Below are 18936 nucleotides of genomic sequence, written 5' to 3'. Positions count from 1 at the left end.
CACTGGCTCCCAGTTACATTCAGAATAGATTTTAAAGTATTATTACTTGTCTATAAATCATTAAATGGCCTAAGACCTCAATACATTACAGATATGCTCACTGAATACAAACTTAACAGATCACTCATATCATTAGGATCAAATAAACTAGAAATTCCAAGAGTTCAGTCAAAGCAGGGTGAATCGGCCTTCAGTTACTGTGTCCCCCACTGCTGGAATCGGCTTCCCGAAATGATCACATGTGCTCCAACATTAGGCACATTCTAATCAAGACTTTAAACACATCTGTTTAGCTGTGCCTTTACTGAATGAGCACTGTGCTACGTCCGACAGATCACACCAGTATGTCTTGCTTTTCTTTTTCATTCCTTTAAAACCTGTTTTAACGCATTTTAATTTGGTTTTATCTGTTTTTAATCACATTTATTATTTGTTTTTATTTTCTTAGACTTGTCTCTTTTATTCCTGTTTATGTAAAGCACTTTGAATTGCCACTGCATATGAAATGTGCTATATAAATAAACTTGCCTTGCCTTGCCTTGGTAGGTGTAGACGTTAATAAAACACAATAGTTTGGACTCCATGTCATGTACAAGACATTAAATAAGGGTCTACTCACACTAGGTTGTCCGAAGTGTACCCAGGCGCATTTACCAGTTCGTTTGATAAGTGTAAGTGCTCTGAATCGCGTCTATGTGCGATTCAGTTGGCCGGCCCTGGCCTGGTTGGAAGAGGTGTGCTAGGGTGCAGTTCTGTTGGGCTTTGCCACATTACGCTTGTAGTGTGAGAGCAAAGCACGCCTGAGTGTGAAACTTAAGATGTGACATAATTTTAAGGTAGTGTTTCATATGGTTTTATTAATCATTCATACTTTTTAATGAATGCAATCTGTCATAGTTTATTAAAAGCAACCCCCCTTCAGCAAACCTCCTAATATGTGCAGCACGATGATTTTATGACAAGTTTATGAGCGTCAAAACTGGTGTATCAGTTCAGCAATAGATTTGACTGTATGGCACTACATCACAAACAGCTTCAAATAATACAAAGCAACATAACTAAAATGGTCTCCACTGTACTGAGCGAGAGCGCTTCTCTTTCTGACTGTCGCATTATTAATGACGTAAGCGTGCTCAGGCTCGCAAGGTAAAATACAATGTGAGTGCGGTCAGACAGGGGCAGGGGGCACAATCGCACCCCCGCAAGGTTCATTGCAACCATACCAAGTGTGAGTACACCCTAAATCAATGAATACTGTAGGAGGTTTGTACAGCCCATTTGGAGCTCAAGCCCCTCCCACTTGGAGCTGACCAGCCCATTTGGAGCTGGCTTTAACCTCGCTTTATACCATTTTCTAAAACATTCACTGCATTGATAATTATTATTACAATATTAAGCAGGAATTAACATGAACTATTTTAGTAATCGTCTACCCTGTAAAAAAACCCTTTTTTTTATTGTGGAATGTAAAGACAATTTTCAGCAAAAAAATTCAGAATATTTGCACTCTGATATTTTGGGATAATTATTTATATTTAAGGATTTGACATGAAAGACAATGCAAATAGCCTACAGTTAATAATGTAATTGTAAAGATTTGTCATGCAAAGGCTAAAAATGTCCCTGGAAATAAATTCCAGTTTGTTAATATTGCTTGTCATTGTACAAGACCCTGCCTTATTTTATAGCAATGTGCACTAGTCACACACTTTAAAATATAATACATCATGCAGATATAGTTTGCCTACTTTGTTGCAAAACTTAGTCATGAATTCCAACCTAGCTGGCATTCTTTGCACATTATAAACTTTTGAACTTTCTGACAATGTGAAAAGAAGACCTGAAAAAAACAGGTGCACATTATTGCAGTTTATGACAAGCCGTTGCATAAGCAATAGACAAAGTGGAAACATTAGCAGATTAAAATGTAAACTGTGAGAATTTTAATTTTGTTTAAACAACGAGTTGATGGATACTCTAATAAAAGTTTGAAAGGAGCACTCAGTAATGACTGAAAGGAAGAAAGCCGTAATAGTTTATGAAAGAAAAGCACAATAATTTACACAGCGTATTTATATAATCATGGATGAGAATAATGTTAAAACCAGAGTATTTTTAAAATCACACATTCCACTAACTGCTAAAGCTAACTTAGCAGCAGAGAATAGCTAACTGGTGATTTTTAGTTAAAGAGTAAGTTTGGCTTAAAATGAATTTTGTTATCTTAAACCACTCACAATGCTGCAAAAATATTACTTGAGCACACTGGAACACATAAAAATATGATTATATATCCAAAGATGTAGTTCAGAAATGTATTTCAGAAAGGATTTAGTTGTAGTAAATTGCCACTTAGCATTGGGTTAGCATTTTACAATAGCAGTCTCAGCAGGTACACAATGTCATAAGATGTTAATATTAGGTTAGATGTTGTGATGTCGGGTGACCAAAATTCAGTGACTGGCAAGCGTCCAAGGACAATGTTATTTTGATGTCCAATAAGGACGTCAAATGACATTGATATTTGGTTGATTTTAGGGTTTTGGAAAAGTGACCAAAATCCAACGTCGAACTAACATCTTAAATCAATGTCATGTTGACGTTAAATACTCACATTTATTCGTCAGATATGGCAATCAAAATCCAATGTCTGACAGACGTCATAGTGGTAACGTACACACAACGTCAGGCTGTAATATCACAAGACGTTGATATTTGTTTGTTTTTAGCCTGTGTTGGAAAGTGTCTAAAATCCAACGTCTGTCCAATGTTGAACATTGACGTCCACCCGTCCAGTGCCTGGTGGGGTTGTTTATATTAAGGGAACGAGCACCGGTGGTGCGTAGACCCTATTGGAATTGCTCCGTTCCTTCTTCTTCTTCATCTTCTCTAGAATGAATTGCATTTTTGAGGGTCTGAACATGCTCGAAATCTCACAAAACTTTGCACACATGCCAGAAGTGATAAAAATGTATGTTTGATAAAGGTTTCGGAAATGGGTGTGGCAAAATGGCTCAACAACGCCACCTATGCACATTTGACAAAGTGGCCCCCAAGCTACGTTTTACGTACAAGTATGAAAATTTGTCACAAACATCAATCATGACAAAATCTACAAAAAATTCTCTTGGAGTGATATCTGAAACCCAACAGGAAGTAAATTTTTTTTAAACTTCCTCTGCCGAAAAAGTGCAGTTTTTGCCATTTCCAGGCGTTGTATTTTAACTAACTCTTCCTAGGGATTTTATCAGATCAACACCAAAATTAGCTATTGTCATCTAAAAGCCTTGGTGATGTTAAATTCTAAGATCCAGAGTTTTCGGTAAAGGCTGTGTTTGTGGTGGCCTCACAAACTTTGATGTTTCGCCAGGAAGTTACAGGAAGTTGTTATAACTCAGGCATGCATTGTCCGATCTGCCACAAAATTCATCTTTGATTACAGTCTTGACCTGAACACGTTTACATGCCAATATTCTGTTACAGTCATTTTATTTATTAGCTTAAATTAATACTGTCAACTGTTCTGTGTCATCCTAAGGCCACCGCATGGGGGTGAGCCTTGGTGCGACGTCCCTTTCATCACTGCTTGCAGCTTTAATTACCATTGAAATATAAAAAAAACATTTATGCTGTCAGTCTAATTTGGATATTAATTATGTTTGGTGGATAAATGCAAAAATTGCCTCTTTTTGTAGCTTGAACGCCATTGCCTACTTTGTTGTTAGTAGCTTATAGAGTAGTTAAAACACTGCATGTAGATTTTTAGGACACTAATATAAATCATTTACTCATTTCAACCGCTTTTTTTATTTGCTCTTGTAACTTTAGCACTTACATTTATTTCAATCACTCAACATTATTTCGAACTGTTTGCTTTTATTGAACAATAACAGCACATCTCCCTAGATGAAGGAAAACACTTTAAAACCCAGAATTATTAGTGTCATTAAATGTAAATGCTATTTAGATGGCTCAGCTGGCTGTTTCGATTCTTCATATGTAGAATATTTGTTCCGGTAATTTAGAGAACAGCTTGCAGTTCAATTTGATTTGCTGTCTGACTCCAATTTTACAGTCAAACCACTCGCATGTTAGACAGCATTAGTCACTGAAATTAGTCACATCGTCACTTAGGAATGATTCTCACTACAAATATTAAGCCTCATTGGGCGGATTTTAGCAGTGTGTGCTTGTTGCGTCTAAGGAATTGGGGCCAGACACAACAACGAACAAAAACAAATAACAGTGAGTGCTTTCCCATAATAAATAAGTTTCCCAATAGTTTATCGTAGTGCTATTTTTTTCCCTTTTAATCAATTTATTGTGCTAATTTTGTTCTTATTAGTTCTTAATGTTCGTTTAGTTTTTCTTGTTTAGCCCTGATATTTGTTAAGATAAGCTTTAACTAATTTCGAAAATGCTTATTTTCTGTAAGCATTTAAATGGTTTAACTTGACCAGTTTGTTGATTTATATAAACCCACTCCTTAAAGCAGTAACATTTCATAATATTTAATTCAGTATTTTAATATTTTATTTCATTCTACCAAGACACTGCAACAAAGAATGTATTTAGAGCATTTACACTAAACTGTTTGTGTTCTGCCCATTCATTTATAAAACATCATATATATGTTTTATATATATATATATATATATATATATATATATATATATATATATATATATATATATATATATATATATATATATATATATATATATATATATATATCCAAAACAAAATAAACAACCATGGCTTCTGATGCTACATCAAGGTAATAGAATAGGACAATATTTACAGCTGAAACTTGTCTATAGCACTTGTTCACTGCTGCTCTTATAGTTGTGTAAACTGCTTCCTTGTCCTCATTTGTAAGTCGCTTTGGATAAAAGCGTCTGCTAAATGACTAAATGTAAATGTTTATTTTCATTTTATAGTTTTTTTCTTTACATATATTAGTGACTCGCTCATATTTTAGATTGTTATTTCTTTATGTTTTATGAAGAAATAACCATAATTTATTCATGAAGGCATAGCATTTACAGTGGATCCGGAAAGTACTCATAGCGCTTCACTTTTTCCACATTTGTTTATGTTACAGCCTTATTCCAAAACAAATTAAATTTATTTATTTCCTCAAAATTCTACGCCCAATACCCCATAATTACAATGTGAATTTATTTTTTTTATTGTTGTAAATTTATTAAAAATAAAAAACCTGAAAAATCACATGTACATAAGTATTCACAGCCTTTGGCAGCAATTACAGCCTCAAGTCTTTTTGAATATGATGCCACAAGCTTGGCACACCTGTCTTTTTTGGGAATTTTTGCACATTCTTCTTTGCAGTACCTCTCAAGCTCTATCGGGTTGGATGGGAAACGACGGTGTACAGCCATTTTCGGATCTCTCCAGAGATGTTCAATAGGATTTAGGTCTGGGCTCTGGCTGGGCCACTCAAGGACATTCACCGAATTGTTCTGAAGCCACTCCATTGATATTTTGGTGGTGTGCTTTGAGTCATTGTCCTGCTGGAAGATGAACCGTCGCCCCAGTCTGAGGTCAAGAGCACTCTGAAGCAGGTTTTTATTCAGGATGTCTCTGTACATTGCTGCCTTCATCTTCCCCTCAATCCTAACTAGTCTTCCAGTTCCTGCTGCTGAAATACATCCCCACAGGATGATGCTGCCACCACCATGCTTCACTGTAGGGATTGTATTAGCCTGAAACAGAATGTACCTGAGCTCAATTTAGAGCTTCACGGCAAAGGCTGTGAATACTTATGTACATGTGATTTTTCAGGTTTTTTATTTTTAATAAATTTGCACCAATTTCAAAAAATCTTTTTTTCACATCATTATGGGGTATTGTGTGTAGAATTTTGAGGAAAAAAATAATTCAATCCATTTTAGAATAAGGCTGTAACATAAAAAAAAGTGGAAAAAGTAAAGCGCTACGAATACTTTCCACATGCACTGTAAACTTTTGCATTTCATAACTATTTCTGCACCAATTTTTCCGAAATGCTAGTTGGCATTGAAGTTTCTATGTTCCACTGTGTTGATTTTCTTTGACATTATCAAATACTTCATTCAACAACTTTACATTCAACAACTTTAATTATAAGAAACAAAAAAACTTTATCTGTAAAGTCTTTATAGTCTTTATCTGGAGCTCCTTCACGATCTGAGACAGGTTTACTGCACAGGTGACTCTCATAAACACTTGCGCCACCTCTCGGGCTCTCCCACACTCCAAACTGACCAATCACAGATCTCATTTATGCCTCGTCTTGATGTGTAGTTACATTTATTTGGAGGTTTACATCAGGATATTTGACTGTTTAAAGGCCACGCTGGACCCACTCTCGACATAAAAGTATAAATTAGCCTTTAGTCTTACATGCATCTTTCTTAGTCTCATAAGTTAGCCAAGCCCACTTATTTGCATATCACAACATACAATGAATTTAAAAAAATTTATCTTAGTTGATGTTATATTATAGGTTAGTACATCCAGAATGTGTACAGAGGCTTTTATCCACAATGACTTAAAAAACTAATGTACACGGTTGTTCTTTCGTACTACACAGAACAATTTTATTAAGAGTATATTGGGTTGATTTGGGTTGGCCATTCGACCATGAAAAAAAAAATAAAGGTGAAAGTCTTTTTAATATGATTTTATTGCCTTTTGGAATATAACCGCAACAGAGCACAAAGGGCAAATAGACTTCAGCATTCTCATGTATAGTGACATGTTGGGTATTGAGATATTTTTTCAAACTACATTTTAACCATTGTCCATCAATGAAACCCCTTTTAATTTAGTGGCACTGAGTATTGCTGTGTCATTATTGCCTCGTTCTCATCGACAAGTAATATTTTTTTTAGATAATTATGAGCTCTATTTGGTTACATAAACTGTTTTTTCCCTCCAGGTTCTAAGAGGACCGCAGCTCATTGCAGTAGCTTCGACTGATGGGACTGGCGGGGTTGATGCGTCTCCTCTTCAGGCCAATGATATTCAGGTGCAATACGTGCAGCTGGGAACAGTGACCGACCACACTGGTGCGGTACAGGTAAGAAGACACTAACACACAGCATTAGCATTTTCATGGCTAACCTAGGAGTTAAACACACAGACATTTAGCACAACTGCGCTTACAGTGACCCGAGTTTCATTTCTGCTTCACGGGAATGATTATGCAGACTTCCCAAGTCTCCCGCATATACACAGTGGCTCCCTGATGCCAGTGAATGAGATATAATGTCCCATAAGAGGCCCGTAGCCAGCCTGGTGAAAGGGGGGGATTTTTTTTCTCAAAAAGTTGACCTTTTTGCAGTTGTTCGTCTGATTATCTATTTAACTATAAAGTTAAGTATTTATAGATTCAATACTGCATTTTAAGCACTATTTATTTCTGGATTAACTTGTCAGGTGGCCATCATAACCACACTTTATGATGTACCAAAAACATTTCCTAAAGTTTTAAATAAAAGAATATGAAAAAAAACATATTTATATGTATTATTTTTTTATATATGATTATAAAAAAAGGAATCTGTTAAAGAATGGCTGGGCCAATAAACAATATTATATCAAATCGCGATACAATTTATATCAATAACAATGATAAGCTCTGGACTTTTTTACTTTATTTTGATCTCAGAGCCAATTACACAGCAGACAACAATGCAACAATGGGAATCTAAAAGTGCGTTTATATTAGAGGTGCCGAAATTATGTTATGCCATTTAATGGACCCTCTAATTTTTGTGGCTTCAGTCATTGTTGGGGTACTCTTTTAAACCTGGGAGCATTAACAACTTATATCGAAAAATGTTTCGTTATCGTTTAATATGGAAAATAATTATCGAGATTGCATTTTTGCCATATCGCCCAGCCCTATGTTAAAGTTTTAAATTAAAAACTGCCTAATTATTTAACTTTCCCCAGCAAGCACTTGAATAATAAAAAAAATATACATGATGATAATAATAATAATAATGTAGAGGCTTCCCGATTTTTCTAGCCTCTCTTGTAAAAAAAGTACATTTGAAAATTAATGGATAACAGCAATAGCCTAATTAGTATTAAAATGTACTTTTATATGTTTCAAAATATGGTGCTTCTCACCTTTTTATTGTATTGAGATTTTTGTTACTTGTAAAATGTCTTCTCGATTTAACAATACAGTAGGTCAGTAATGAAAGATGACGTCACTTATGTCAGATTCTTCTCAGTCTTAAAGCCTTATTCGATGAGTTATTTCCAAAATTCATGAAGGCATAGCAGTCAAAATAGAAAAAATGAGCTAATTCTGGACCTTTGTCAGTGGGGGATGGGTCTTTCGAACTACACGAACCCCCCCGGCTATGGGCCTGCACAAATGGAGGCTTCTCCTGCCCCAATTTACCCATGCGCATCAACTGCTGTGGTGGTGACTAAAAGCATATTATGTCACTGCATTATGCCTTTGTTTTTACAAAGTTAAGTGTTTAAGGTATCGTTATCATTATACAATGATTTGCTTAATTACCCTAACTTGCTTAATTAACCTAGTTAAGCTTTTCAATTGCACATTAAGCTGAATAATAGTATCTTGAAAAATATTTAGTAAAATATTATGGCAAAGATAAACCTGTCGTGTTCATTTGAAACGCAGTTATGTATAAGTTAGACCCCTGTGGCAGTTCTGGTGTTAAAAAGTCTTAAATCTGACTTGAAAATTTGGCAAAACCACAAGATGGTGTAATGGCCAATATCTGCTATCTATACATGTTTAAGTCTTGATTTCACTCTCCCGCCATGTGTTCTTTGAAGTAATCACAGGCAATGCTCTTAACCTGCTCTCAAATTTCACTTTCAGCTAATCAGCAACTCAGATCACTTTCGTTTTTCCTTAAAAAAATAAATAGTTTCTAGTTGTCCCTTTCTCCCCTGTCTATTTCCTCATTTTTATCCCCCTTTTCCATCTATTGCTCTACATCAAGTTCTCAACATGCTCCTTGATGTGTGTTTTTTGCTTTAATCACTTCCCCATGATGCTGTTACCACGTTTCAGAGCTGCTATATGGCGTGCGTACATATTCAAACGCATTTAGAGGTTTTACAGTCATTACAGGTCACCACATTTCTCCAGCTGCCCTCACGTCTTTGACTCATGTGTGGCTTTAAGCACAGACACTATTTGACTTGCATATTTGACATCTGCTTAAAACCTTTTTTTTTTTTTCATGTCCAAAGCAACGTACTACCAGTATTAATCTTGTAAGCGAAATTAGTTACGCACATTTTGGTTGAGCAATAGTTTATGATGACAAATTAATTAATATGTTTGCCAAAAAGGAAAATTAAAATGATAAGACATTAAAATATAGTAATGATTTTTTGTTTTTGAATGCAGAAATAATAGTTAAAGATAATCCAGATGTTTTATTAATGTTTCCAAATCAGAGGGGATTTTCATTTAAAAAATGAAAAACTGAAAATGTTATTACCTAGAAAAACTGTGTGTGTGTGTGTGTGTTAGGTTGGGACAGCTGAATGAGATCCAAAATTTACGTTCATATAAATATTAATCACCTGTTTCTAAATGGTCTGTCTCTAAAAGTGAGGGGGGCGTATTCCCCCGTCCCCCCCGGTTGCTATGCTTCTGTGTATGTGCATCGACACAACTCCCTATCCGTTGGCGCAAGTGGTGTAGTGGTTAGTGCGTCAACACATGCACTCCGGTGCTCACGGCGACCCGAGTTCGATTCCCGCCTCGCGGTCCTATGCCGATCCTTCCCCTTCTCTGCTCCCCATGCTTTCCTGTCAATACACTCTAATGTCCTATACATTAAAGGTGAAAACCCAGAAAAAATTTTTTAGACAAAAAAAATGTAAAAGCTTCCCCAAAATTGCATAAAATACCAGAATTTGACTCTTTGTGGAATAGTACCTCTTGGATGAATCAGAAAATATGAACAATTTAGGTAGCATAAAATTAAAAAATTTATTGCACACTATATCTGCACACATGTCTGTCCAAACAGCTTGAAAAGTAGTTTTTTTTTTACTATAGGTGCCCTTTAAAAGATCCAAAATAATTATATTTTTAAAAAGCTGACTACTTTGTGGATTTCGCCTATTGAGGGTTATTTTTAGAACGTAACTGCCAAGGGACCACTGTATATATGTTTTTTTCTTTGCTCTTCAGAAAAAGAATGCATATTATTGGCAACAAACAACACATATGTAGTAGATATGTAAGTCATAATTAATAGAACACGCTTAGCAATGATTTTTGCATATTTAAATTAAAATTAAAATTGACATGATGAATATGGATGGATTAATGGATATTAAAAATATTACTGTAAATAATTTGTATACAAATGAAAGAGGGGAACGCTGAGAGAACAGCAAACATTTCATTCCTGTTGTTTTGATCTATTCCTCTTGCGTTCAAAGACAACAAAAAATGTGTTCTCAAACACTCCACACACAGACACTTACACGCACCCCCAATATGGCTTTTGTGATCGAGGGAATGTGAGCTATTTGGTAACAGGGAGGAGGACGGGGTCTTTACCACAGTTGCCCTTTAAAGTGGTTAAGCTGGTACAACTAAAAGCTCTTTAGACAGAGACCTTTGGGCACTTATGGTTTAAATATTCTTAAAGGGCATTTCCTGCATTAAGTGACTTTTTTTTGTTCTGTTTGCTTTAATACGCTTTCCAGTTTCTTTGTGCTTCACTGATCAGCACATGGCATTTCAAAAAGTAGTTTTTTTAATAAGTCGTAATTTGCTCTGCCTTGCTGCGTCCCAATTCGCATACTATCCATCCTAATTAGTATTCGAAAATAGAATTGGTGTGTCCTAAATCATAATATGTTGAAATGTGTATTAGTTGCCCAGCCTTACGATAGAATGTGCACTTTAACACTAATATTTTTCGTAATACATTGCGCGTTGGAACGTGAATTTGATTAGAACTACAAATGCAGGTCAAAAAACTACAAATATGGTGGACATGTGAGACTAACGGTTAAGCGGAGAGGCTTTGGTAAAGATGTTTGAATTATTAATTATTTACCTGCTGCTGCTGCTTAAATACAATAGGTAAATTTAATGTGAAAGAAATGTGGATGATATGATAAATATGATTGACAGGGCACATAACTAAGCAACATAACAGTCTCAAAAAAAAGAGTATGTCTCAAAGCTTGCATACTCTTCTGTTACACACTTAAAAGTATGTACTTTATCTTTACAAAAATAGTACATACTTTTAGGACGTTGTATATGTAGACACCTCTAAACAACTTTTCTAAAACGATGACATCACCAAGGCCTCCTCATTTTGGCCCCTCCCCCATATTGTGCTGCATAAACTAAAACAAACAAAAAAGGAAGCCTTTGAAGTGCATTAGATAGGCCAGATTTGTCGTAACTGAGTCAGATTTGTGGTATGGCTTAAAAGTAGGCTCAATGCCTTGTTATCGCATTGACCTGCATCTTTCTGTTCCTCCTTTCCCTCTCACGGATATACACACTTGCGTTTTGGCTGATCTTCAAATATGTAGCATCTCGTCTTCATCTAACAGCGGAAAGCAGCTTGTGGGAAACAGCTTGATGATTGCCTTCGTACCCAAAGCGCACCAGAGTGTCTTACATTTACCTCTAGCCTTACTTGTTGCTTCCTTTGGTGGTCTGGACTCCTTCCCAATTGGCTCTGCAATTATACTGTACACATCAAAGCTGCTAGGAAGTTGTTAATGGGCTTTGATGCTCGAGCAAAGTGCTGCATGCACAACATTTGACGCAAAATAGCAGAGTAAATCTCTGCAAATCGATTAAAGATTACTGCTCCTTTGTGACAAACCACCTGCCAGTGGGACACGGGCATAAAGCAAACAGCTGCTGGAGGATATCAATAATGATTATGGCATTAGCTTGAACAGTAGAGGAACTGTATTGTAGCTGGCTAACACAGACACACACAAAACAACTATCTCCTGTTTTTTGGAAAGTTGAGATGTTTGTTTATGTAAATGCATTTTTAGATTTACATTATATGTCATATATAATATATTCTCAGAGACCTCTGAAAATGCTGGGCTGTATCACAAGTTGGACACTGTTTCATGTTAACATTTACATTTAACTCTGCAATATAGACATACAATCATATCCACGGGAAACCATTAGCCTGAAACAATTGTAAAAGCAATATTTAAAAGATTGAAATACACTTCAAGTCAAAATAAAAGTATTAGGCCTCCTGTGATTGTTTTTTTGTTTTTCAAATATTTTACAAATGATGTTTAACAGAAGAAGGTTTTTTTTTTTTTTTTTTTTTACAGTATTTCCTATAATATTTTTTTCTGGAGAAAATCAATTTTTTTTATTTCGGCTTGAATGAAGGCAATTCGGCAATGACTGAATCAGCTGCGCATTGTGCGCGAGTGTTGCTGTTGATATTAATATAATTTTAAAATTGAATACTATTATGATATTCAAGATTTGTGATTCATACAGCTCTGGATAACTCAAAACAGCAACCACAAGTCTTTCCTCTGTCTTGAAAAGTCCCTGTAGTTGTCTTGACAACACAAACACTGCTGTCGCCTCAACGGAAACCCCGCCTCTGCTTTCATTTGATTGGAGAATGAAAAAGAGTTGACTTCCACCAAGGAGCTTAGAATCACCAAGAGGCAACACTCAATAGAACAATCCATTGCATTGTTTCATTGAAATACAACCTGAAAGAGGCCAATACTACACTTACAATCATAGGCTGGTGATTATCAGCACTTTTAATAGTTAATTTTACAGACTTAATGTTTACTTTAAAGTGTCAGTTTTAGGTGAAACTACCTTAAATTACTTTAATTTAATAGTTTCACACTGGCAAAATACATATTAATACTGACATGTTAAATTAAATTAACATGACTTTCAAAATAGGATTTTAATACCAGACTGACAGCTACTGTTTGTTGGAGTATTATGTTATATTAGTGCATAGTATTTTTTCCAGTATTGTCTGTTAAAGAAAAATAATAAAGTTTTTATTTAAAAAGCTACTTTCACCAAAATTATTTATTTTTTTATTTTAAAGTATAATTTTATTCTTGATTTTTAATGCTGTCATTAAAAATCATGGAGGCCATACAAACTACCAGATAATGTAGTTTTTGTTGCGTACACTCATTTTTGATTCACCCTAATTTGACTGTTTATTAAAGTTATTTTGTTAACCTTACTTTTATGTTATATGTGAAACAGATATTTTAGATACCAGATGTATTAAACTTAGTCTTGTCAACATTTTAGAAATTGTCTGTTTTCTTTAAGATATTGTTTAAATGTTTTAAAATGTTACTTTTCAAAGAGAATGTACTCATTTTAAATCTTATTTAACTTAATATTTTAATTCATTTGGTCTAACGTTACTTATCTGTGCTGTTGGTCTATTGAAATTTTCATTCCAAAGTGCCCGCCGCATGACACTAGAGGCATCTAGTGGCATCTAGTTTCTCAAATAGCAACAGAGTGTCGCCTCTTGGTGATTCTATGCTCTTTGCTTCCACACAGAGTTGACTTTTTTTCAACTGCGAAAACAGCACACAACAGCAAAAACATGAGGCACACAGGGCGTATAAGCAGCGCGCAAAATGCTCGCGTCCGTTAGTAAATTATTCAAAAAAGGTGGCTCTCAACGCAAAAAGAACGTTTGGTGTGATCGGCCCCTTAAGCAATATTTTTTTTGTCGACAGAACAAACCACTGTTATGCAATGATTTGCCTAATTACACTAACTCATCTAGTTATCGTAATTGTAATGTTAAGCCTTTAAATGGCACTTTAAGATGAATTCTGGTATCTTGAAAAATATCTAGTCAAATATTATGAACTGTCATTATGGCAAAGATAAAAGAAATCCTTTATTAGAAATTAGGTATTAAAATTATTATGTATATATTATTTTAAACATTACGGTTTGCTTCACATATCGCATCTGAAACGTGTGTAAAAACGTAAGCATTGCTCCCTACACCAATTTCAATGTGCTTCTCTGCTCCCGCTCTTGTCATTGCTAGACAACCACTAACCACAAAACTGACAAAACATTGCAGTAGCTCTGATACAAGATTTATTGATGGAGGAAATTGAAAAGCACTGCAGTGTTTAGGTGCTCTGTGTTTGTCTGAAGTAATTAGTCAATTGTTTTTACTGAAATGTGTATATTCAATACTAAATGTGAAGCTGATTGGCTTACATGACTTGTGGTGCCCTTGCATCATTTTGAAAAGTTGAGATGTTTGGCCGCATGCCATGTACTGACCGAGTATGCATCGGTTCTTATTTGCATGCGCAAACTACACGCCTCCATTTAAAATAACAAACTTCCACATGCAAAAGAGGTAATATGTGAACGTCTGCTACTACTAAACTATTTTATTTTTATTTAATTTCATTTAACTTGATGTTCCAAAATTCTAAAAGTATAATAGAAAATATAAACTATATAAATATCTATACCATGTACAGTGTTTCCTTGAGGATTTTTTCTAGCTGTGGTGGCAGGCCTTTTACACAGATCTTCAAACTACCTATGGCGTTATTTCAATGACAAATATCATGAGCACAGTATTACAAGTCGAGATCGCGCTCATGTAATACGAGCTTGCGTGCCAATTTCCTCGGTGCACAAAACTTGCACGCCCTCAAAAATACACTGCTCAAGCATCGATTTTCTTGTGCACTCTCAAATAAATGCTGCTAAAGTGCGATTTAGAGCATTTATGTATCGCGGATGTCTACAACATTTGCTAGATTTGGTAGGAATATTTATGAATGTCTCTTGACCTACAGAGCGGCATAGATGCATCCTGAAGTAAAGTGAAACGGCTATAAACTCCAGCAAGATAAAGTCATTGTATGCAGAACCATATATCTTTATCTATAAAGTATAATTATGGAAACTGTGTTCATCTTAACTGAAAACTACAGGTATGTTGTGTTAGCTGGCCTCACGCATCGCACAGCCCTGTCAGTCAGTCAGCATGTAACCTTAAAGGGTTAAACAGATAGCGCACAACACTACTACGATTACTGAAAAGTTTGCTCCGTTACAATTCACTTACATTTTAATACATTTTGGTGCAATTTTACCTGCTATAAAAAAGCAACAACTGAAAGTTTTGAATGAGGAGCTGTAATATAGCCGTAGGGGGAATGACTTTTGGTGAAAGAATGAATGAAATACTCTTATGATACTGTTCTGTACCTTTTATGGGACAATTGAAATGAAGGTACTCAATTGTTATATATATACGCTCTCAGAAATAAAGGTACATGAGCTGTCACTGGGGTGGTGCCTACAAATTTGTACCTTAAAGGTCCATTTTATTACCCTAAGGGTACATATTAGTACATATAAAGTACAGAAGTGTACCTCTTAAATTCTTTAGGTACTAATATATACTTTCAAGGTACCAATATGGACTCTTTAAGTACAAAAGTGTACCTTTTGAAAAGGTACCACCCCAGTGACAGCTCGTGTACCTTTATTTCTGAGAGTGTATAATGTAAAAAATTAAGTTGATTAAAAGTAGTTTAGTCACTTTGTATACCTAAAAACATCATCCGTTCAAAACACAATGGTTTTCAATTATAATTGCGCATGCTTCATTGTGCGATTAATGATTTGTGTGGAAAAATTTTCATATTTTTTTCATATTAATTTTCATATTTTCAATTTAAATAATAGTAAATAATAATTCAAATCACTTTCACACCAACCTATCATTTTTCTTCATAAGACCTCAGTGTATCATCAGAAGCCACAGGTATTAATTTTGTTTTCCCTGTACAGTATATGTTGTTTTTTGTCTCCACTAGCATTTATTTGCCTGTTATGAATCACAAAGCACCACAGTTTAAGCTAAAACTCTTCTTTAATGTTCTTTCTGAAGAAAACATCAAATCTTGGATGGCTTCAGAGTAATGAAATTAACCTCAGCTTTTCATTTTTAGGTGAAATAACCTTTTAATCAACTCATTTCAAGCCAAAATGATTTCAAACAGCTGTCTCACGATCCTCCTTTCCTCTTGTCGTCCGGAGGTCACGGCGCTTCTTTCTGTGTGCATTTCAGGATTATTTCAATCGCTCTCATCTGCTGCACAACACATGTGGTAGTGTTTACAGACTTTTTTTATGTACACACCCCTTCATTTTTTTCGTCTTTATTTAATAGTTTCCATATCAGACATTTGATCACCACTGATAAAAAAAAAACAATGAAAAATAAAGAGACATTTCCGTCCATGAAGGCCTGTTCTCTGTACAGTCGGATGCACTGCAAAATAATATAATAATATTAATAATGCTTTTCTTACTTTGAGTTTTTATCTTGTTTTTTAAACCAAATACCTAATAAATTTCTAAATCAAGAAGGATTTTCTAGACAAGTAAAAACTATTGTATTCTTTTCAGAAACAATCAAAATTAAGTCGTCTTTTTCTTAAAGTATACCAATTATACCCCTTTTTACAAGATATAGAATGTCTGTAGAGTGTGTATGGGAAGTTTCAGTATAAAATACACACAAGTAATGTTTCATAACTCTTTGAAACCAGTGCTGGGGAAAGTTACTTTTAAATGTAATGCAGTACAATATTGAGTTTCTCCCCAATAAAGTAACTAGTTGCTTAACTTAGTTTTTATGGTAAGCAATGCACTGTGTTACTTTTGAGTTGCTTTTGCGACCTGGCTGAGGCTTGATCTCTTTCAGAACTTGCAGGTTTTTTTTCCTTCTTCTTCTTCTTTTTAATAGTTTTTTTTAAAATAGTGAAGTTAACAAAACACTGTATAAACTTCATTTACTTAAAAAAAATAATTAAAAATAAATGTAGGATAATGTTATCTTTGGAAAACTTCCTGACGCCAGAGCTATACATGCTACATATAGAGATTAATGAATGTTTAAAGCAATGCGTTTGCTACCTTAGTATTTTTGTCGTTTTGAAAAGTAAAATCACTGTACATTCAGATAATAGTCTTTTCCTTTTTTCCATGCTCTCAAAATATCGATTATTTTCCATTGCGGAAATTTAAGGCTCTACCATCTCTCGTTGCATGTGGGATACAACGTGACTACATTCAGTTCAATTCAGCAATTTTTTAAAAGCAAACTAACTAATCTAAAAAGGAACTCAAATATTATTACTTAATTTTGAAAAGTAATGTGTTACTCTACTTGTTACTTAGAAAAGTAATATTATCACTTAACTCACATTACTTGTAATGCAGAGATGTCCAATTTAGGGCCCGTGGGCCAATGTTGGCCCATTGTAACCTTTGATTTGGCCCGCCATCCCATTTGAGAAAGAAGGAGAATTTTGGGGAGGGTTGGGGTTAATGGTTTTAATACATATTCAATAATTCCTTTTCTTTTCGGCTTATTAATCCGGGTTCGCCACAGCGGAATGAACCGGCAACTTATCCAGCATATGTTTTACATATGTTTTACCGTTCCAGCTGCAACCCATCTCTGGGAAACATCCATACACACTCATTCACAATCATACACTATGGACAATTTAGCCTACCCAATTCACCTGTACTGCATGTCTTTGGACTGTGGGGAAACTGGAGCACCCAGAGGTATAGGAGAACATGCACACAGAAACGGCCAACTGACCCAGCCGAAGCTCGAACCAGCGACCTTGTTGCTGTGAGGCGACAGCATTACCTTACTGCGCCACTGCGTCAGTTAGTTCAGTTATATTTTTGTTAAGCTACCAAAAAACTAACTTGAATGAAATGTTTCGATTAAATGTTGTAAATGAAGGCAAGTGCAGCTTGACTAGTGTATTCATCATTAAACTCCATAATGTTATTAATGGAAGTCTTATGTTTTCATTATAATTGGTTTATTATAAAATGTAAAAAAATATATAGTAGATTAGTTAATAAGCGTAAAGTAATTTTTTCTATTTATTTTTCAATAAACAAGAAAATTATTCATGGAAACTTCGTAATACAGCTTGATATATTTACCTTCGACCCACGGCCCTCAATCAAGTTTGTTTTTTGGCCCTTCATAAAAAAGAAAAGGTTTGGGAACCTTTGTTGTAAAGGCTAATTTATACTTCTGCGTCGAGTGATCGGCTTGACCTACCTTATACTTTTGCATGCTGTTTGTGTTGCTCTGCAATAGCACTTCCAAAATCGCTAGCTGGCTGTAGGTTTTTATGTTCCTCTGTGTCGTGTTTCTTCACAGCTGATTTGTTTTGTTACCTTAATGTTACCTGTTTTGAATGCTACCTTAATGTACAAGTAGCTAAAACTCACTCATTCAGAGGCGGGAACTGGTGGACGTGCAACAACATTTATCATCAGGTCAACACAACAAAACTGTTTCCATCTGGAGCTCCTTCATGGGACTTGACACTTGTAAACACTCACTCCAACGAGTTCGCGTGGCTCTCAGTCCTGCCCACACTGGTCACAGCTACCAAGCCGACCTATCGCAGAGCTTGCGCTACGAGTTGTTGTAGCGTGTAGTTAATTTTTTTGAGAGGTGCGCATCAGCGTCAGCCATAGCAAGAGCTATGCGACCACACGAAGGCTGCACCAAACCATACACGCAAGCTTGATGCAGAAGTATAAATCAACCTCAATGTGTTACCCCAACACTGTTTGAAACTGCCCCTTTTAGGCTTTGATCAGAAATGTGATGTCTTGTTAATTGTTGCTTTAATTTCAAATGAGATTGTGCTCCTTTCAAAAGCAGCTACTAATGTCTATGTGTCAGCATAGTGGCAGATTCAAAAACAAAACTAAGGTTTTATGCTAATGAGAGAGAGATCATCATTAGTGGGTGGGGCTTTTCCCATCTGATGACACGTACAAAAAAGGAATGTCAATCAAAG

General features: G+C 35.3%; 1 protein-coding gene across 2 annotated transcripts in view; it reads left to right on the top strand.

The window, feature by feature from the left end:
- banp (BTG3 associated nuclear protein) overlaps nt 1-18936 on the top strand; it is an 83246-nt gene that overhangs the window by 58011 nt on the left and 6299 nt on the right. For both annotated transcript variants that reach the window (XM_056452154.1, XM_056452153.1), the window contains exon 12: nt 6944-7084. In XM_056452154.1, coding sequence (XP_056308129.1) covers nt 6944-7084 — 141 coding nt within the window. The remainder of the gene's footprint in view (nt 1-6943; nt 7085-18936) is intronic.

Source organism: Danio aesculapii, chromosome 25, assembly GCF_903798145.1.
Source record: "Danio aesculapii chromosome 25, fDanAes4.1, whole genome shotgun sequence".
Classification (NCBI taxonomy): Eukaryota; Metazoa; Chordata; class Actinopteri; order Cypriniformes; family Danionidae; genus Danio; species Danio aesculapii.
This window is presented reverse-complemented; position numbering and strand designations above follow the sequence as displayed.